Below are 23,293 nucleotides of genomic sequence, written 5' to 3' on the forward strand. Positions count from 1 at the left end.
ACTACAAAACACACACAACTACAAAACACACACTCAACTACAAAACACACAACTACAAAACGCACACTCAACTACAAAACACGCACAACTACAAAACACACACTCAACTACAAAACACGCACAACTACAAAACACGCACAACTACAAAACACACTCAACTACAAAACACGCACAACTACAAAACACACACTCAACTACAAAACACGCACAACTACAAAACACACTCAACTACAAAACACACACAACTACAAAACACGCACAACTACAAAACACACACTCAACTACAAAACACACACTCAACTACAAAACACACACAACTACAAAACACACACAACTACAAAACACACACTCAACTACAAAACACGCACAACTACAAAACACACACTCACCTACAAAACACACTCAACTACAAAACACGCACAACTACAAAACACGCACAACTACAAAACACGCACAACTACAAAACACATACTCAACTACAAAACACACTCAACTACAAAACACACACTCAACTACAAAACACACACAACTACAAAACACACACTCAACTACAAAACACACACTCACCTACAAAACACACACTCAACTACAAAACACACACAACTACAAAACACACACTCAACTACAAAACACACACTCAACTACAAAACACACACTCAACTACAAAACACACACTCAACTACAAAACACACACTCAACTACAAAACACACATTCAACTACAAAACACACTCAACTACAAAACACACACTCAACTACAAAACACACACAACTACAAAACACACACTCAACTACAAAACACACACTCACCTACAAAACACACACTCAACTACAAAACACACACAACTACAAAACACACACTCAACTACAAAACACACACTCAACTACAAAACACACACTCAACTACAAAACACACACTCAACTACAAAACACACACTCAACTACAAAACACACTCAACTACAAAACACACTCAACTACAAAACACACACAACTACAAAACACACACTCAACTACAAAACACACAACTACAAAACACACACTCAACTACAAAACACACACAACTACAAAACACACACACACAGTTCTAAAGCCTTTGGTTCTTGACTCACACCGTCCTCATGCCCTTGTTCAGGATTCAAGGCACAAAGTCCCAGCTGTACCGTGTGTGTGTGGTGTCAGTCTGATGCTATACCACCCAGGCATGACCAACGCGGCTGAACAGACGGCATCATCTGTGGTCTCTCTCTCTCTTTCTCAGAGCTGAGTAGCACATTATCATGTTCCTGATGCAGTGTTCATCACATCCCCCCATTAGCAACGTATTTAGCACCATGCTGTGAGTGACAGCCTGTGTGACTATGTGCTGACTCATTAACTGTGCCAAACATCTCACTGCAGGAGAGTGCAGGAGAGGACATGTGTGTGTGTGTCTCTGTATGTGTGGGGGGGGGGAGAAGGAGGGAGAGAGGGAGATGTCTATAGAGGGTATTCATTGTCATTTGATGTGTGGGAACAATAAAGACATCCAAGGTTATAGAGCAAGTCTTGAGCAACTACACTGAAAAAGAATACACAGAAGGCTGTGTGTGTGTGTGTGTGTGTGTGTGTGTGTGTGTGTGTGTGTGTGTGTGTGTGTGTGTGTGTGTGTGTGTGTGTGTGTGTGTGTGTAAGGCTGACTGGGTGAGTCAACTGAGAGCTGGGCGCTGATAGGCTGATGCTGATTGAGCTGGGAGCTGATAGGCTGATGCTGATTGAGCTGGGAGCTGATAGGCTGATGCTGATTGAGCTGGGAGCTGATAGGCTGATGCTGATTGAGCTGGGAGGTGATGCTGAGTTGGCATGTTTCTGTCCGTCAGGCCCTCCAGAGAGAATGCACAGCTGACCTAATGATTTCCACAGTGAGCTGATACACAAACACACCGGTCGATCCTATCTGTAACTGGGTGTTTGAGTCAGGCTATGGGTTTCTCTCTCTCTCATCCTCCTCTATCACTATTTAAATACCTCCTCCGTACTCCCTCCCTCCCCTCTCCTCTCATCCCTCTCTCTCTGCTGCCCAGTTCTTCTCTATACAGAGTGTTGTGTAATTATGTATCTCAAGGACAACACATAAGTTATTAATTAGCACTATTAGCAAATTACTAATAAGCACTTTCATCATCATTTGTGTCTGCCTACTGTATCCCAACTCAACCATTTCTAACAGAGAAGATTCAGTAAAACCACACTCATGGGAGGAGTAACCTTGTCTGAGACCTGAAGACACAGCGCGGGTAACACATTCCTGTTGTGAATAGATGACCTGGGTTCAAATCCAGTCGCTCACACCACAGGACACCTACAGCAGTACTTTAAAACCCTTGAAGTAACCTCTGATCTGACTGGATCTATATTCATCTGACTGACACACACATCTATCTCATGCCTTTCTGACATTTCATCCTTAGAGATGCACTGTTTTATGTTGTTGATATTTTTGAAATGTAACCTTCTAGGCAAGTCAGTTAAGAACAAATTCTTATTTACAATGACAGCCTACAGATAGACAGATTTTTACCTTGTCAGCTCGGGGATTTGATCCAGCAACCTTTTGGTTACTGGCCCAACGCTCTAACCACTAGGCTAGCTGGTGGCTAACATTCAAATAGTTTGCCTAATTTCCGTTTATGTGGCAAAACAAGCAAGCACAGTGGAGAGAATCATTGTACCATCTCAACCACTGTAAACAAAAAAAATTGCCATGACCAAAAACATAGTAATTTCAGCTGTTTGAAGCTGGTGTACAAAACCAAAAGTAAAAAACACAAAACCTAAACTTAAGAACAGGAAGAATAGAAATAGCACACAGAACAGATCTACCACTTCTTAGACTTGCTTTCAATGAGAATGACAGATCTATTCTATGCAAATTTGGTCGGTTTGCCCAGAAAGTTACATATTGCAGCTTTAATGTTTATTAACATTCCCCATGTTGACATGCAATCCCCACGGAAACCCTCAGGTACTTGCTAAAGCATTCTTCCTCCTTCTCCTTCTGCCCCCACACGTCCCCCATCACTACTCTCCTTCTGCCTCCACACGTCCCCCATCACTACTCTCCTTCTGCCCCCACACATCCTCCATCACTACTCTCCTTCTGCCCCCACACGTCCCCCATCACTACTCTCCTTCTGCCCCCACACGTCCCCCATCATTACTCTCCTTCTGCCCCCACACGTCCCCCATCATTACTCTCCTTCTGCCCCCACACGTCCCCCATCATTACTCTCCTTCTGCCCCCACACGTCCCCCATCATTACTCTCCTTCTGCCTCCACACGTCCCCCATCATTACTCTCCTTCTGCCCCCACACGTCCCCCATCACTACTCTCCTTCTGCCCCCACACATCCCCAATCACTACTCTCCTTCTGCCCCCACACGTCCCCCATCACTACTCTCCTTCTGCCTCCACACGTCCCCCACACGTCCCCCATCACTACTCTCCTTCTGCCCCCACACATCCCCCATCACTACTCTCCTTCTCCCCCCCACACGTCCCCCATCACTACTCTCCTTCTGCCTCCACACGTCCCCCACACGTCCCCCATCACTACTCTCCTTCTCCCCCCCACACGTCCACCATCACTACTCTCCTTCTCCCCCCCACACGTCCCCCATCACTACTCTCCTTCTGCCCCTACACTTTCCCAATTCCTCTCAATCTCCTTTACTCTACTGGTAACTGGAGGTGGACAGGAGTGCAAGTTGAGTTTCAATTACTTCTGGACACACACACACACACACACACACACACACATAAATACATAAACACGCACACACAAAGGGACCTTAACTAGACCAGCCAAATAGCAGGCTTCAGTGAATCATAACGGTTTCTTTCAATATCATCATGGTTATTTATGGCTCATCATTCACTCCTCCGCTGTCTCACTTCTCTTCTCTCTCTTTCACTATATGGTTTGTAGTATGTGTCTGATGATGACCCTATCATTCACTCCTTTGCTTCCCTCTCCTCTACCATCACTACAGCCATACATTCCTCATCACTTCCTCTCCTCTACCATCACTACAGCCATACATTCCTCATCACTTCATCTCCTCTACATCACTACAGCCATACATTCCTCATCACTTCATCACTACAGCCATACATTCCTCATCACTTAATCTCCTCTACATCACTACGGCCATACATTCCTCATCACTCCATCACTACAGCCATACATTCCTCATCACTTCCTCTCCTCTACCATCACTAGTCATACATTCCTCATCACTTCATCACTACAGCCATACATTCCTCATCACGTCATCTCCTCTACATCACTACAGCCATTCATTCCTCATCACTCCATCACTACAGCCATACATTCCTCATCACTTCCTCTCCTCTACCATCACTAGTCATACATTCCTCATCACTTCATCTCCTCTACCATCACTACAGCCATACATTCCTCATTACTTCATCACTACAACCATACATTCCTCCTCACTTCATCTCCTCTACATCACTACAGCCATACATTCCTCATCACTTCCTCTCCTCTACCATCACTAGTCATACATTCCTCATCACGTCATCTCCTCCATCACTACAGCCATACATTCCTCATCACTTCATCACTACAGCCATACATTCCTCATCACTTCATCTCCTCTACATCACTACAGCCATACATTCCTCATCACTTCATCATTACAGCCATACATTCCTCATCACTTCATCTCCTCTACATCACTACAGCCATACATTCCTCATCACTTCCTATCCTCTACCATCACTACAGCCATACATTCCCCATCACTTCATCCTTCTCTCCTCTACCATCACTAGTCATACATTCCTCATCACTTAATCTCCTGTACATCACTACAGCCATACATTCCTCATCACTTCCTCTTTCTCTCCTCTACTTTCCCACTCCTGCCGCATTTCAACTACTTAACCATCACTCGTTCTGATACCAAGAATGATGACTGCATCCAAACCATCTCTGGTCATATCAGTTATGCTCTTAATAGGTTATGTCATCAATATGAGTCAACCTAATGGGTGATGTCATCAACATCAGTCAGTCTTCTTCCCGTCAGTTCAATCCATCTGGGAGCTCAGGTTTCAGAGATAGGAGACGGTTTGTGTTCGTGATCTACGGTCACCTCCAAAATTATTAGCACCCTTGATAAAGATGATCAAAGAAGACTGTATCAAATAAGTAATACAAAAACTGAGCTATAATGTATACTTAAAACATTGGAAAACTGAGCTATAATGTATACTTAAAACATTGGAAAACTGAGCTATAATGTATACTTAAAACATTGGAAAACTGAGCTATAATGTATACTTAAAACATTGGAAAACTGAGCTATAATGTATACTTAAAACATTGGAAAACTGAGCTATAATGTATACTTAAAACATTGGAAAACTGAGCTATAATGTATACTTAAAACATTGGAAAACTGAGCTATAATGTATACTTAAAACATTGGAAAACTGAGCTATAATGTATACTTAAAACATTGGAAAACTGAGCTATAATGTATACTTAAAACATTGGAAAACTGAGCTATAATGTATACTTAAAACATTGGAAAACTGAGCTATAATGTATACTTAAAACATTGGAAAACTGAGCTATAATGTATACTTAAAACATTGGAAAACTGAGCTATAATGTATACTTAAAACATTGGAAAACTGAGCTATAATGTATACTTAAAACATTGGAAAACTGAGCTATAATGTATACTTAAAACATTGGAAAACTGAGCTATAATGTATACTTAAAACATTGGAAAACTGAGCTATAATGTATACTTAAAACATTGGAAAACTGAGCTATAATGTATACTTAAAACATTGGAAAACTGAGCTATAATGTATACTTAAAACATTGGAAAATTGCAAATACAATTGCTCAGAGAAAAATATTTTGTTAAACAAGTAATACATATGCACCCTCCCCTTGCAAGGATAAGGGCACTTAGCCTTTTTCTCTAACGTTTTATGAGATCGGAGAACACATTGGGAAGAAGGATGTTAGACCATTCCTCCATACAGAATCTTTCCAGATTATTGATATTCTTCGTCTGCGCTCATGGGACTGCCCTCTTCAATTCAAACCACAGGTTTTCAATTGGGTTCAACTAAGTACAGAGACTGAGATGGCCATTGAAAAATGTTGATTTTGTGGTTAATTAACTATTTATTTGTAGATTTTGTATGTGCTTGGGGTCATTGTCTTGCTGGAAGATCCACTTGTGGTCAAGCTTCAGCCTCCTGGCAGAGGCAAAAATGTTTTTGGCAAAAATGTCCTGGTACTTGGTAGAGTTCATAATGCTGTTGACCTTAACAAGTGCCACAGGACCAGTGGAAGCAAAACAGCCCCATAACATCACAGATCACCACCACGGGTATGAGGCTATTTTCTGCAAATGCATCCTTTTTGAGGCTAAACCCACCAAAGCACCCAGTTCCAATCCAAGTGCCAATGCTGTTTAGCAAACTCCAGGTGTTTACATCTGTTGGTTTTCCTCAATAAAGTATTTTTTATGCCAATCGTTCCAAATAGCCTATTGGCATGGAGGTGGTGTCTAATTCTAGACTTGGATACCAAATCTGTATGTGGGGACAAGATACACATGCATTCTCTACCAGGCAAGTTTACCACCGTTCCATTGGTTTTAAACTTGTTAATTGTTGTAAGCGGCATATTTGTTTTTCAGTAGTGTTTTTGGACCAACAACAAACAACAATGTGTCTTTTCATGCATGGATTCTTTTCCTTTCTCCATGGTTATGGATGCAACTACCTATCACAGTCTCACGTCAAAATTACGCATTCAATAGTGAAGACACCACAACTATGAAACAGCATGTTACGGTGCGTGAATGAGGACCCAAAAGCGAATTAACAAAACAGAGTTTCTTTAATGACGAAACACACGTAGGCTCAGATGGACAGGCAGATTCCGACAGGACAGGACAAGGTTAGCTGAACAGGCAGATTCCGACAGGACAGGACAAGGTTGCAGCAAACACGACGATAGTCTGGTTCAGGCATGAGTAACACAAACGAGAATCCGACAAAGACAGGAACAAAAACAGAGAGAGATATAGAGGACTAATCAGAGGGAAAAAGGGAACAGGTGGGAAAAGGGGTGACGAGGTAGTTAGGAGGAGACAAGGAACAGCTGGGGAAAAGAGGGGGAGAAAAGGTAACCTAATAACGACCAGCAGAGGGAGACAGGGTGAAGGGAAAGGACAGAAACAAGACACAACATGACAATACATGACACAGCACACATGGAATCATGTAGTAAGCAAAAATGTGTTAAACAAATCCAAATATATTTTAAATTTGAGATTCTTCAAAGTAGCCACTCTTTTCCTCGATGACAGCTTTGCACACTCTTGACATTCTCTCAACCAGCTTCATGAGGTAGTCATCTGGAATGCATTTCAATTAATAGGTGTGCCTTGTTAAAAGTTAATTTGTGGAATTTCTGAGCCAATCAGTTGTGACAAGGTAGGGTGGTATATATATACAGAAGGATAGCCCTATTTGGTAAAAGACCAAGTCCATGTTATGGCAATAACAGCTCAAATAAGCAAAGAGAAATTACAGTCCATCATGACTTTAAGACATGAAGGACAGTCAATCCAGAAAACTTCAATAACTTTTTATTCAAGTGCAGTCGCAAAAACCATCAAGCGCTATGATGAAACTGTCTCTCATGAGGACCACCACAGGAAAGGAAGACCCAGAGTGTCCTCTGCTGCAGAGGATAAATTAATAAGAAGAACTGCACGTCAGATTACAGCCAAAATAACTGCTTCACAGAGTTCAAGTAAAAGACACATCTCAACATCAACTGTTCAGAAGAGACAGCGTGAATCAGGCCTTCATGGTCAAATTGCTGCCAAGAAACCACTACTAAAGGACACCAATAATAAGAAGAAACTTGCTTGGGCCAAGAAACACGAGCAATGGACATTAGACTGGTGGAAATCTGTCCTTTGGTCTGATGACTCCAAATTTGAGATTTTTGGTTCTAACCGCTGTGAGATGCAGATTAGGTGAACGGATGATCTCTGCACGTATGGTTCCCACCATGAAGCATGGAGGCGGTGTGATGGTGCTTTGCTGGTGACACTGTCTGTGATTTATTTAGAATTCAAGGCACACGGTGTGTTCAAACTTTTGACTGGTACTGTATATTTTTTGAGTATACAATATAGCTGTGTGTGTGTGCGTGTGTGTGTGTGTGCTTGCGTGCGTGTGTGCGTGCGTGTGTGTGTGTGTGTGTGTGCGTGATGAATCGTAGAGCAGGCATAACTGTGAGAATACAATTTCTCAATGATCAATAACATCTTGTTTGTATAGACCATTTAACAAATGCCTTAGTCACCAAGTGCATTACAGCTACCAAGACCTACTCCCCCTCAGAGCATGGCGAGGCAACAGTACCCACTGAAAAGGCTTATTATATGATATCCCTCTCTCCCCATCTCTCCCTTCCTCTCTGTCTCCCCATCTCTCCCTTCCTCTCTGTCTCCCCATCTCTCCCTTCCTCTCTGTCTCCCCATCTCTCCCTTCCTCTCTGTCTCCCCATCTCTCCCTTCCTCTCTGTCTCCCCATCTCTCCCTTCCTCTCTGTCTCCCCTCGTCGCCGCTCAGTTGTCTCATCTTGTCTCTCCTCTCTTCCATACTCACAGGCAGACTCAAGTTTCTAAAACTCCCAACAGCTATGTTCCAATCAGACCTTCTGTGTTCCAAAGGCCAGATGAGTTGATATCTGGTGCGTAGCAACGAAGAGCAGGCGGGATAGTTCCAGCAGGATGGATTGATTTATAGTCATGGCGGGCTTTTCCACCAAACCATTTTTGAGGTGATGGATGTTGAGAAGTAGAAAAATCACACAATAACAGTCATATCCCCACAGTTTAGATGGAATCTGAGTTCTATAGAATCATTTCAGTTTTGATTTGTTCAGAGCGTTAGTGTAGATGCCACGTTGTTCTTTGACACTGCAGAACATTGTGGAAAAACTGAATTTAAATGTATTAGGTGTATGTAAACTTCTGACTTCAACTGTATTTATTCACCTTATTCGCAATGAAGCCCCTAAATAAGATCTGGTGTAACCAATTACCTTCAGATGTCACATAATTAGTTAAATAAAGTCCACCTGTGTGCAATCTAAGTGTCACATGATCTGTCACATGATCTCAGTATATACAGTTGAAGTCGTAACTTTACATACACCTTAGCCAAATACGTTTAAGCTCAGTTTTTCACAATTCATGACATTTAATCCAAGTAAAAATTCTGTGTCTTAGGTCAATTAGGATCACCACTTTATTTTAAGAATGTGAAATGTCAAAATAATATTAGAGAGAATGATTTATTTCAGCTTTTATTTATTTCATCACATTCCCAGTGGGTCAGAAGTTTACATTCACTCAATTAGTATTTGGTAGCATTGCCTTTAAATTGTTTAACTTGGGTCAAACGTTTTGGCTAGCCTTCCACAAGCTATCCACAATAAGTTGGGTGAATTTTGGCCCATTCCTCCTGACAGAGCTGGTGTAACGGAGTCAGGTTTGTAGGCCTCCTATGCTCGCACATGCTTTTTCAGTTCTGCCCACAATGTTTCTATGGGATTGAGGTCAGGGCTTTGTGATGGCCACTCCAATACCTTGACTTTGTTGTCCTTAAGCCATTTTGCCACTTTGGAATTATGCTTGGGGTCATTGTCCATTTGGAAGACCAATTTGCGACCAAGCTTTAACTTCTTGACTGATGTCTTGAGATGTTGCTTCAATATAGCCACATAATTTTCCCTCCCTCATGATGCCATCTATTTTGTGAAGTGCACCAGTCCCTCCTGCAACAAAGCACCCCCACAACATAATGCTGCCACCCCCGTGCTTCACGGTTGGGATGGTGTTCTTCGGCTTGCAAGCCTCCCCCTTTCTCCTCCAAACATAACGATGGTCATTATGGCCAAACAGATCTATTTTTGTTTTATCAGACCAGAGGACATTTCTCCAAAAAGTACAATCTTTGTCCCCATGTGCAGTTGCAAACCGTAGTCTGGCATTTTTATGGTGGTTTTGGAGCAGTGGCTTCTTCCTTACTGAGCGGTGTTTCAGGTTATGTCGATATAGGACTTTTGTACCTGTTTCCTCCAGCATCTTCACAAGGTCCTTTGCTGTTGTTTTTGGATTGATTTGCACTTTTCGCACCAAAGTACGTTCATCTCTAGGAGACAGAACGCGTCTCCTTCCTGAGCGGTATGATGGTGTTTATACTTGCGTACTATTGTTTGTACAGATGAATATGGTACCTTCAGACATTTGGAAATTGCTCCCAAGGATGAAACAGACTTCTGGAGGTCTACCATTTTTTTCTGAGGTCTTGGGTGATTTCTTTGGATTTTCCCATGATGTCAAGCAAAGAGACACTGAGTTTGAAGGTAGGCCTTGAAATACATCCACAGGTACAATTCAAACTCAAATTATGTCAATTAGCCTATCAGAAGCTTCTAAAGCCTTGACATAATTTTCTGGAATTTTCCAAGCTGTTTAAAGGCACAGTCAACTTAGTGTATGTAAACTTCTGACCCACTGGAATTGTGATACAGTGAATTATTATTCAAAATAATCTGTCTGTAAGCAATTGTTGGAAATATTACTTGTGTCGTGCACAAAGTAGATGTCCTAACTGACTTGCCAAAATTCTAGTTTGATGACAAGAAATGTGTGGAGTGGTTGAAAAACAAGTTTTAATGACTCCAACCTAAGTGTATGTAAACTTCAGACTTCAACTGTATACACCTGTTCTGAAAGCCCCAGAGTCTGCAACACCACTAAGCAAGGGGCACCACCAAGCAAGTGGGACCATGAAGACCAAGGATCTCTACAAACAGGGCAGGGACAAAAGTACAAATCAGGGTTGGTTTATAAAAAAAATATCATTAAAAAAATATCATTAAATCCATTATTAAAAAATGGTAAGAATATGTCACCACAACAAACCTGCCAAGAGAGGACCAAAACTCACAGACCAGTCAAGGAGGGCATTAATCAGAGAGGCAACAAAGAGACCAAAGATAACCCTGAAGGAGCTGCAAAGCTCCACAGCGGAGATTGGAGTATCTGTCCATGGGACCACTTTAAGCCGTACACTCCACAGAGCTGGGCTTTACGGAAGAGTGGCCAGAAAAAGAGTCATTGCTTAAAGAGAAAAATAAGCAAACATGTTTGGTGTTCGCCAAAAGGCATGTGGGAACCTCCCCAAACATATGGAAGAAGGGGTATTCTGGTCAGATGAGACTAAAATGTAGCTTTTTGGCCATTTGGCTATGCCGGATTAAGTGATATGACATGATATTCTATAAAATCGTTTCCCCGTAATTAATATTACCTGATTGAGCTAATCATGTAAATGTAATTAACTAGAGAGTCGGGCACCACAAAATAATAGTTATAGAGCTGTTATCTTCTGAATAAACTCTTAAAGACCTAGTAATATTTTACATCGTCACCTTAATTCAGTCTCATCTGAAAGTTGTAAATTCTTGGTTATCTATTTCATTCCTATATGTTCATCAACCAATTAAATTAAAACACTCTGTCCATTTCTAAGAATTTGTAAGATACTTATTTGCATAAAATGGACAGAGACCAAGTCTCAAAATCAATCAATAGCGTTTATTCTCGAGAGTACTGCCCATAGTACAATATACATCAGGTTATACACTAAAAATGACATCATAGGTTTTAAAATGTCCTTCCTCCACTCTGATACAATGGCAGTATAGTTTACAAGCCTTCCCACATTGTCTACCACCTGTTAAATAATATATTATTAGCCCAAGGTCTATCCCCTCCCCGGGTAGAGACAGGATGTCCTGTAAGGAACACAATATTGCAGCCGGTCTGACGATGACTCCATTCGTTTCTAACAAGGAACAGACAGTCCTAATTCTGGATGAAAACTACACACATTACATTCAGTATTATGATTATAATAAGATTCATACATCCATACAGTAACATAGTAGTATTCTGTTTAGTCATAGTTCTGATTTCAATGTATACATAATTTAGTCATTATTCATAAAAATCCCTTAACATTTACTAAATACCTAACTAATCACACAGAATTACATATACAAAGAATGAATCATACCTTGATTACCAATTACGTCATAAAGGAAAACGTCCCTAGCGGACGGAGCAGATATGACAGCTGGTTACACAAAAGAAAAGGGGCTGGGTTTGAGTGAAAGAGCGGGAAGACTGAGGGACAAAGGGAGAAGCTGTGCTATCGTAAATACAGTATCTTATGCAGTCTAAATTACCGCCCATTTGGAAAAGGAAAATGCAATAAATATTTACTCTGAGCTGTGCTTCGGTAGGTTGGTGGTAGATGGAAGGCCGTGTTGCCAAACCGAGTCCTTTGTCCTTTGAAGAATGTCTCTGGTGGTCAATTGGATACGTTGTAGTAACGTCATTGTTTGGTAGACAGAATACTCTGTCTGTTCTTTCCTAGCCCACGTTTGCAGCTGCTGTTGCTAACTCAATGGCTAGGAGGTATCACCTCTGTAGTGAATAAGAGTTCAATGTTCATACCATTCGCAACCAAAGCTCACGCTGAGGTTGGCTTAGTTCTGTAGTTGACATGTTAGTCCTTTTAACGCAGAGGCCCCAGACCTCACGTACTTGGAACAGAAGGTTACATTTTCATCAAGGCTTTATATAGGAAGGGAGAGCGCTAACCTTATGAAAACCCAAATCTCTAATTTGGAAGCTAAAATTACATTTAATCTCTTCACCAATAATTTTATATTCAAACATTTAAATTGAACAACAATTCCATGTGAATCCGATAACTCTGATGTGTAGACTTTCCACTGTAGAGTTTATGTCCTCCTATCATTGAGGAGAATGTCTCAGATGACAACCGAACTGACATCAACCGAACTGTTCATTAAGTACCACCGCATATGTTCAGTTGGTCGGATTACCAGAATATAGTTAATTTCCCCCCACCTTCTGATGTACCCAGAATCTCTATGTTAACCAAGGGGTTTTTAAATTTCACATCAGTAGGGTAGAGAGAGAGGAAAAAGGGGGGAAGAGGTATTTATGACTGTCATAAATCTACCCCCAGGCCAACGTCATGACACCATCAAGGAAAACACTAAGACTGGCGCAAACCCAACAACTCTCATCACCCCGAGGACACCATCCCCACAGTGAAGCATGGTGTTGGCAGCATCATGCTATGGGGATATTTTTTCATCGGCAGGGACTGGGAAACTGGTCAGAATTGAAGGAATGATGGATGGCACTAAATACAGGGAAATTCTTGAGGGAAGCCTGTTTCAGCCTTCCAGAGATTTGAGACTGGGATGGGGGTTCACCTCCCAGCAGGACAATGACGCTAAGCATACTGCTCAAGCAACACTTGAGTGGTTTAAGGCAAAACTTTTAAATGTCTTGGAATGGCCTAGTCAAAGCCTAGAACTCAATCCAATTGAGAATATGTGATATGACTTAAAGATTGCTGTACCCCAGCTGAACTCATCCAACTTGAAGGTGCTGGAGCAGTTTTGCCTTGAAGAATGGGCAAAAATCCCATTAGCTAGATGTGCCAAGCTTATAGAGACATACCCCAAGAGACTTGCAGCTGTAATTGCTGCAAAAGGTGGCTCTACAAAGTATTGAATTGGGGGGGTGAATAGTTATGTATGTTCAAGTTTTTTTTTTTTGTCTTATTGCTTGTTTGTTTCACGATAAAAAATATTTTGCATCTTCAAAGTCGTAGGCATGTTGTGTAAATCAAATGATACAACCTTCCCCCAAAATCAATTTTAATTCCAGGTTGAAAGGCAACAAAATAGGAAAAATGTAAATGAGGGTGGATCGCAAGCCACTGCATTTAACATTATGCCAGACAGACGTCGCTACCGGCATCACTCTGAGTATTGCTTCTACCTTCTCTTATCATCACACACGAACACGCACACATTCCCTGGAACGGGACCAGGCAGGCTCTTCAATGGAACTCTGTAATGAAGGGTAGACAGACGAGGGGTCTGTTCAGATAATGGTGATGAGGGATGAAGCAAAGAGAAGATGAAATATTAGCTGTATAAAAAGCTGGGCTGGAAACTATCCTGATCGTGCCAATCAACTGGAACCTCAAACTCAACTCACAGCCATTGGCCCTAAGGTGACAGTTAGTATTAAACTGGGCCCAGCTAGAATGGGCTTACTGCACCTTATACTGTGCATAAATGTGATTCTAACCACTGACCCCTAACTTTAACGGCTAAAATAGCTTAGGGTAGTTATTTCCCATTCTGGTCCTTTTTAACATCTAGACAAGCCACAGCATCAAATCAAGTCAAATGCTTACTTACAAGCCCTTAACCAACAATGCAGTTTTAAGAAAATAGAGCTAAGAAAATATTTAGTAAATAAACTGAAGTTACTAGTTTTAATGCCATGCCATGGAGAGGAGAGTGTGAATCCTAGGACGTGTAATCCACACGGTCAGATATGGAGCAGTGGGACCAGTAATGTCACTGTTGTTATCCTGATACAAACGTCTGTTCTGTCATCATCCCGACCCTAGTAGAGGCTGGGCTAAAGCTGTGGAAACATCAATGCACAGACACTTAGTCAGGACAACAACAGCAGCAAGGAAAAAACAGGGGAAGAGACAGCCCAACACAAAACTCCTGCCAGTTCAATCACACGGCGCACGGATTGGGCTGGGTTCAGAGCAGCTCAGCCACACAGTTAAGCTGCAGTTAATTGCTTCTATTGTGGAATAGTGTCAGCAGCATCCCTACAACCACAAAGTCAGCCAGAACTGATCATCCTGGACACACACACACACACACACACACACACACACACACTGTTGTCAATGGTATACTATGGTGAAGGGAGGGCCTCTGGCGAATGAGAGAAAATGGTGAGGAAAAATAAGAGTTGATCTGATGAGAAGAGAAAGACGAATTATGGATGAGTGAGTTTTACAGAGAAGAGAGCAGACAACCTGCCACGGAGAGGAGGGGGAGGAGAGCGGAGAGGAGAGAGAAGAGGGGAGAGGAGAGGAGAGAGGGTAGATGGGAGAGGAGAGAGAAGAGGGGAGAGGAGAGAGGGAAGAGGGGAGAGGAGAGAGAAGAGAGGGAAGAGGGGAGAGGAGGGAGAAGAGGGGAGAGGAGAGAGAAGAGGGGAGGAGGGAGAGGAGAGAGGAGAGAGGAGAGAGGAGAGAGAAGAGTGGAGAGGAGAGAGGAGAGAGGGAAGAGGGGAGAGGAGAGAGAAGAGGGGAGAGGAGAGAGAAGAGGGGAGAGGAGAGAGGAGAGAGGGAAGAGGGGAGAGGAGAGAGGAGAGAGAAGAAGAGAGAGGCCAGTATGACAGAGGGGAGAGGGAAGTATGAAAGAGGGGAGTATGAGAGAGGAGTGAGGGGAGAGGGGAGTATGAGAGAGAAGAGGGGTGAGGAGAGAAGAGGGGAGAGGAGAGAGAAGAGGGGAGTATGAGAGAGGGGAGATGGGAGTATGAGAGAGGAGAGAGGGGATGAGAGGGGGAAGAGAGAGGGGAGAGGAGTATGAGAGGGAGGAGATGGTAGTATGAGAGAGGGGAGAGGGTAGTATGAGAGAGGGGAGAGGGTAGTATGAGAGAGGAGAGGAGAGGAGAGGAGAGGAGAGGAGAGGAGAGGAGAGGAGAGGAGAGGAGAGGAGAGGAGAGCGGGGAAAGGAGTACGAGAGAGGGGAAAGGAGTACGAGAGAGGGGAAAGGGGAGTATGAGAGAGGGGAGAGGGTAGTATGAGAGAGGGGAGAGGGTAGTATGAGAGAGGGGAGTATGAGAGAGGAGAGTATGAGAGAGGGGAGGAGAGAGGGGAGAGGGGTATGAGAGAGGGGAGATTGGAGTATGAGAGAGGGGAGAGGGTAGTATGGGAGAGGAGAGGGGGAGGAGAGGAAAGGGGAGTATGAGAGGGGGGAAAGGGGGGAAAGGGGAGTATGAGAGGGGGGAAAGGGGGGAAAGGCGAGTATGAAAGCGGGGAGAGGGGAGTAAGAGAGGGGAGACGAGAGAGGGGAGAGGAGAGAGGGGCGTATGAGAGATGGGAGATGAGAGAGGCGCGTATGAGAGAGAAGGGAAAAAAGGGGGAGAAAAGGAGGGGAGAGGGGAGGAGGTGATAATAGAGCGGAGGCAAAGAGGACAGAAACTGTGGGAGCGAATGTAATGCCAGGAGAAGAGTAGAAAGAGAAGAAGAGAGAAATAGATGAAAGAAGTGCTGGCTAGAGAATAACGTGCCAGCTTCCATCTAATGTCCTCCCTACCCTGTAGAGTCCAGCGGTCACAGAGAGGCCAGACCTCTGTGTCCCAGCCCGTTACAGACACGGTCAACCGGCATAACAAGGTCTAATAACAACACACAATATACTTCCGATAAAATATCTGTACGTGTACGAGGACAGAGCTAATTTCTCAGAAACAGCGTGCACACACACAGACACACACACACACAGCAGCGTGGGCATCAATCAGTGTGTGTGGTGATACAATGAACGTATTAGAGCCAGTTTCATGGCAGCCAGGTCAGTGGGTGTCTGTGATGACTAGAAGACATATCAGCTATAGGCTACAGAACACAGAGCCTATCAGCAAATGAAGAGGAATACCTAACAGCCCCTCTGAAGACAAAACACATAATAATGTATTACTGTAGCCCATGAACTGAGAGAGAAATAAATAGTGAGTGAGAGCGAGAGAGAGAGAGAGAGAGAGAGAGAGCACAAGAGAGAGAAACGGTCCTATATTTCTCTCTGACAATCAGTTAGCAGGATTGTGGAGTGTCATAGAAAGCCTGACACACACACACACACACACACACACACTTTGTGGAGGTGCAGATCATGTTGCTGCAACCCCACAAATCAGTACATGTTTTATAAGATTTGTCACACACAACGCAAGCGCATTAGACATTTTTTTTCTGACAAACAACAATTGGATAGGCTAATTGTCGTGTGTGTTGTGTTATTTGTGCCTGTCTCTCTCCCACGCGTCACGATTTACTGTAGGCTATTCCACAGCCTGTAACAACAAGCTCTATCATCAGGACCAGAACAACAGTAACCTAGGTCTAGCTCCTAGACCATATTGTCTAGCTCCTCTAGCCTAACGGTCTAAGCACATGATATGGCCAATGTCATATAAAGTGCTAAAACAGGAATTATACTAGTATACCAGCCCTAAAATTAAGATTCGTATCATGCTTAGAATTGGAAAACGAGAATAGTCTTATTTATGTAGCCTACGCTATTTAGCCTTCACCAGCAGAATAGACAAACAGACAAACCAAAGTTGTGATAGTCATTCATGCTGGATAGGAGCCAGGGGGTAACCTCATACATTCAACTCAGCCCAATGTGTTAGGCGCTTAGGGCAAAAACGCGCGCGCACACACCAGTCAGAAAGTTAAACTCAGCATCGTTACCTTGTGTTTCTGCCGCGACGCCGGTCCAAATCATACCGATACAGAGACAGAGCAGTGCTGGCAGGGCACCGATTCGGTAACGGCATGGTGGCATGGCTCCACACAGCCAGGCAGAGCCGGTCGGTCCAGAGAGAACTGCTAACGGGAGATGCACGAGGAGAATAGTTGGGTGGTGGTCGACGTTCGATCTGCACCGCGACAGTTGTGCTCGCGCAGCAGGGATCTTCTAGATGTGACGCGCTGCTTGTTTTTCTCCTCAAGGCGCACTGTGAGGGTCAGTGTGGTGGGTTTCTCTGCGGTCCGTATGTCATGCCTCTCTCGCCCGAACCCCGCAATCTGCTGGGTCTCTTCTTCCTCTTCTGCCCTGATCTCTCTCTCCCCCCTCTCAGTACCAATCTGCATGCCTCTCTCTCTTTCTCAAACACACACGCACACACCCACATACCTGACATTAAAGGCCTGTAATGACAGATCAATAGTCCATAGTCTACATTTAAAGATATCTCCTGGCTTCAAATTCCAAACAGAAGTAAAGCTATATTCAGTGCAAATGTTTATTTATTGTCTTTTCATTAGAGAGGATAAATGACAAAAGAATGTAATCGAGTTAATAGTAGGATTTGCTGTGATTAATCCCAATTAATTGCAATTTCATAATTTGCTCAGATTGAGCTTTCATTTCAAACTGCAATATGTAACTTTTTGGGCCACGACCAAATTCTCATAGAAATGTGAGTAATAGAGCTATCATTCTAATTGAAAGCAGGTCTAATAAGCGGCAGATCTGTTCTATGTGCAAAATTTCTATGCTTCCCGTTCTTAAATGAACTTTTAGCATCTTTACTTTGGGTTTTGTACACCAGCTTCAAACAGCTGAAAATACGATGATGATGCGTATGATTCCCTACGCTATACTTGCTTGCTTTGCACATAAACTGAAATTAGGCAAACTATTACAATTTTTGCAACCAAGAAATGGCAGAGCGATTTCTGCTCAGTGCACCTTTAAGATTTGCACACAAAAAGCATTACAATAATATTGATTTATTGATTTTGTCCAAAGTAAGGGTAAGCAAAATCTGGTAAATTGATAAGGCACACTTTCTTTAACCTCGATGTCAACTTGTTTTGCCCTCACATTGTTGTTTTTAGCTGTATAGAGTATGTATTTTCAATGTTGGCAGTATATTTTGAACGCTTTCAAACAATGCGATTAATCGCGCACAAAAAAAATGTGTGCACTAAAATTACAAAAAGTTGACTCAAGTTAAAAGTAGGGACTTTTCATCCATCACAGGGGTTGAATCTATCAACAGCCCATGTTAGTGCCTGCCTTTGTCAATAATTAGGAATTAAAACTGCTGCTGGAGATCGCTGATTGTGGTTACACATTGTGTGTGTGTGTGTGTGTGTGTGTGTGCAACAGTCCTCGACCCCTCTGCATTCACGCAGCAGATGCCCGTATCCATGGCAATGCCCTGTTGTACATCTGAAATGAAACATGAGCAAAGGAATACAGAAAAGGAGGGGAAGAAAGAAAGTATCTCCATATTACACTGTTTAAAAGAATAGAGGGAGAACTAGACAGAAAGCGTTTGGGGTTTAGATAGATAGGTGTTGGTTTATATAGAGAGATATAGAACGTGTTGGAGTTTAGATAGATGGAAAGTGTTAGATTTAAAAATATATATATATATTTAACTAGACAAGTCAGTTAAGAACAAATTCTTATTTTCAATGACGTCCTTTGTACCTTGTCAGCCCGGGGGTTTGAACTTGCAACCTTCTGGTTACTAGGCCAACGCTCTAACCACTAGGCTACCCTGCCGCCCCATATAGATAGATAGATAGATAGATAGATAGATAGATAGATAGATAGATAGATAGATAGATAGATAGATAGATAGATAGATAGATAGATAGATAGATAGATAGATAGATAGATAGATAGATAGATAGATAGATAGATAGATAGATAGATAGATTTATATATAGAAAGTGTTGATAGAAGTAGATAGAAGTGTAGATAGAAGGATATAAAGATAGATAGATAGAACATGTTGGAGTTTAGATATATAGAAGTTTTGGAGTTTAGATAGATAGACATTGTTGAGGTTTAGATACACAGATAGATAGACATTGTTGGGGTTTAGATAAATATAAAGTTTTGGAGTTTAGATAGATAGAAAGTGTTGGTGTTTAGATTGATAGACAGTGTTGTGGTTTAGAATGATAGAAAGTGTTGAGGTTTAGATGGATAGATGGATAGAAAGTGTTGTGGTTTATTATTGAGTTACACAACTAGATGCCTCATTAAGGACAACAAAAGCTGTCCCTCTCCGTCTGTCCTCTCCTAGTCCCCTATCACAACAACCGTCACACGCAGTGTGTGTGTGTCTGTGTGTTTGTGTGTGCGTGTGTGTGTGATAGACAGAGAGAGAGAGTCAGTTGAGGTATGAGGAGCTGTCTGAGCTTGAAAGAGGATTGTGCTCTGTAGTGTTCACCACTGCATGCGTACACAAGCACTCTCTCACACACACACACACACACACACACACACACACACACACACACACACACACACACACACACACACACTCACACAAACACTAAGGAAGCAACAGAGTGGGAAGGGAAGGACAGGAATCTATAAACTCTGGATGAAGAGGAGCTTTGTGGCAGTCCCCCCCATTCTTCGCTCTCTCTTTCTCACGCACGCACACGCACACACACACACACACACACACACACACACACACGATACCCAGCACATGTCCTACACAGTGACAGGGCTGCAAGATTTACATATTAATCGTAACACCGAGACATCCTCCTCTCCTCTCTTCCCCACCTAGACCCAATTACCATTCTCCCACTTCTCCCTGAAGTGTGCACTTGTTGACTCCTCCTCACTCCTCCTAAAAGCATTGGATCAGTCTGTAAGACACATGGTAGACGCTCAGTCTGCACACCAATACAGTGCACACTTCAGGGAGAGATACAGGGGAGATTAGAAATGGATCCAGTTTTACCATACTTTTACCCTGAGAATATTATGGATCAAAACGAAGAGAGAGAGAGAGAGAAAGAGAGAGATTCAAACATTATCCGGTAATGACATATAGGTACTGTCCTATGGGTCCATACTTGCGAAAATGTTCTGTCTCAAAATGCAAATTAGCCAATTAAAATCATTGACATAGTTGCATGTGATGAAACGCTACAGGTTAGCTATTCCCATTACATAACCTGGCACATTTAGCCCTATGCTAACATGACCAGGAAGTAGTGATCATGTCAGGTAACAAATTTTGCATCAGCCAATTACAAATGTTGACATAGTTGGATGTGTTCAAACGCTTTTCCATGAGAGCATACATAACAGATGTCAAACGGCACCATCTGTTAATCAAAGTTAATAAAATACATGCAAAATGTTAACTGGACTAATATCTCACAGTGTTGGTGTTTGCGAAGGGAAGTGCAGGCAACAGATGGAAAATGAAGGTTAAGAATAGTCTACATTTAATGAGGAGCAGCATCTTTCTTCAGCCTCGTAGACAAGTACACTGCCAATAATCAAGTTGATTAGGCTATATTGCATAGACGTGTAGGCTACACTTAGATGTACAACAACTAATTTCACCATGTCATTGGATTTAGGTTAAAAGACTAAATGCCGGCCTCCCGGGTGGCGCAGTGGTTAAGGGAGCTGTACTGCAGCCACCAGAGGCCCTGGGTTTGCGCCCAGGCTCTGTCGTAACCGGCCGTGACCTGTCTGTGGGGCTACACACAATTGGCCTAGTGTCGCCTGGGTTAGGGAGGGGTTGGCCGGTAGGGATATCCTTGTCTCATCGCTCACCAGCAACTCCTGCTAACCGAGGTTGCCAGGTGCACAGTGTTTCCTCTGACACATTGGTGCTTCCGGGTTGGATGCGTGCTGTGTTAAGAAGCAGTGCGGCTTGTGTATCAGAGGACGCATGACTTTCAACCTTCATCTCTCCCGAGCCCATACGGGAGACAAGATAGTAGCTACTAAACAATTGGATACCACGAAAATGGGGTAAAAAGACTAAATGCCCTTTTGGCAAATCAAATCCGTTTCCAACATTGATTCAACGTCATCACATAGATGTTTTTGGTTGAAAAAAAAGTAAACATTGAATTTGAAGGTTTAAAATATCCCTCTGGTGACCAAGTTGACCTATTAAAAAAAATGCAGTTAGTGGATATAAAGTCGAAAGATAGGTCACTTTTTCACATGTTGTTAAGTTACAGCCTTATTCTAAAATGAATTAAATAAAACATTTTCCTCATCAATCTACACACAATACCCCATAATGATGAAGTGAAAACAGGTTTTTGACATTTTTGCATATGTATTAAAAATAAAAAACAGGAATACCTTATTTACATAATTATTCAGAATTATGAGACTTGAAATTGAGCTCAGGTGCATCCTGTTTCCATTGATCATCCTTGAGATGTTTCTACAGCTGTGGTAAATTCAATTGATTGGACATGATTTGGAAAGGCACACAACTGTCTATATAAGGTTGACAATGCATGTCAGAGCAAAAACCAAACCGTGAGGTTGAAGGAATTGTCCATAGAGCTCCAAGACAGGATTGTGTCGAGGCACAGATCTGGGGAAGGATACCAAAAAATGTCTACAGCATTGAAGGTCCCCAAGAACACAGTGGCCTCCATCATTCTTAAATGGAAGACGTTTGGAACCACCAAGACTCTTCCTAGAGCTGGCTGCCTGGCCAAACTGAGCAATCGGGGGGGAACGGCCTTGGTCAGGGAAGTGACCAAGAACCCGATGGTCACTCTGACAGGGCTCCAGAGTTGCTCTGTGGAGATGGGAGAACCTTCTAGAAGGACAACCATCTCTGCAGTACTCCACCAATTAGGCCTTTATGGTAGAGTGGCCAGATGGGAGCCACTCCTCAGTAAAAGGCATGTGACAGCCCGCTTGGAGTTTGCCAAAAGGCACATAAAGACTCTCAGACCACGAGAAACAAGATTCTCTGGTCTGATGAAATCAAGATTGAACTCTTTGGCCTGAATGCCAAGTGTCACATCTGGAGGAAACCTGGCATTATCCCTACGGTGAAGCAAGGTGATGGCAGCATAATGCCGTGGGGATGTTTTTCAGCAGTAGGGACTGGGAGACAAGTCAGGATCAAGGGAAAGATGAACGGAGCAGAGATTGATGAAAAACTGCTCCAGAGCGCTCAGGACCTCAGACTGGAGCAAAGGTTCACCTTCAAATAGGACAACAACCCTAAGCACACAGCCAAGATAATGCAGGAGTGGCTTCAGGACAAGTCTCTTAATGTCCTTGAATGGCCCAGCCAGAGCCCGGACTTGAACCTGATCGAACATTTCTGGAGAGACCTGGAAATAGCTGTGGAGATACCTGAAAATAGCTGTGCAGTGACGCTCCCCATCCAACCTGACAGAGCTTGAGAGGATCTACAGAGAAGAATGGGAGAACCTGCCAATATACAGGTGTGCCAAGCTTGTAATGTCATACCCAAGAAGACTCTAGGCTGTAATCGCTGCCAAAGGTGATTCAACAAAGTACTGAGTAAAGGTTCTGAATACTTATGTAAATGTTTCTGTTTTATATATATTTGCAAACATTTCTAAAAGCCTGTTTTTGCTTTGTCATTATGGGGTATTGTGTTTGATGAGATTGATGAGAGGAAAAAACGATTTAATCCATTTTAGAATAAGGCTGTAATGTAACAAA

The 23,293-nt window shown here is 42.7% G+C and overlaps 1 protein-coding gene across 1 annotated transcript in view; it reads right to left on the reverse strand.

Moving 5' to 3' along the window:
* LOC110522821 (seizure 6-like protein) overlaps positions 1-17,921 on the reverse strand; it is an 88,097-nt gene extending 70,176 nt beyond the window's left edge. The window contains exon 1 of the mRNA XM_036977028.1: positions 17,533-17,921. Coding sequence (XP_036832923.1) covers positions 17,533-17,626 — 94 coding nt within the window. The 5' untranslated portion in view covers positions 17,627-17,921. The remainder of the gene's footprint in view (positions 1-17,532) is intronic.
* Between the last annotated feature and the right edge of the window lie 5,372 nt (positions 17,922-23,293).

Source organism: Oncorhynchus mykiss, chromosome 5, assembly GCF_013265735.2.
Source record: "Oncorhynchus mykiss isolate Arlee chromosome 5, USDA_OmykA_1.1, whole genome shotgun sequence".
Lineage (NCBI taxonomy): Eukaryota > Metazoa > Chordata > Actinopteri > Salmoniformes > Salmonidae > Oncorhynchus > Oncorhynchus mykiss.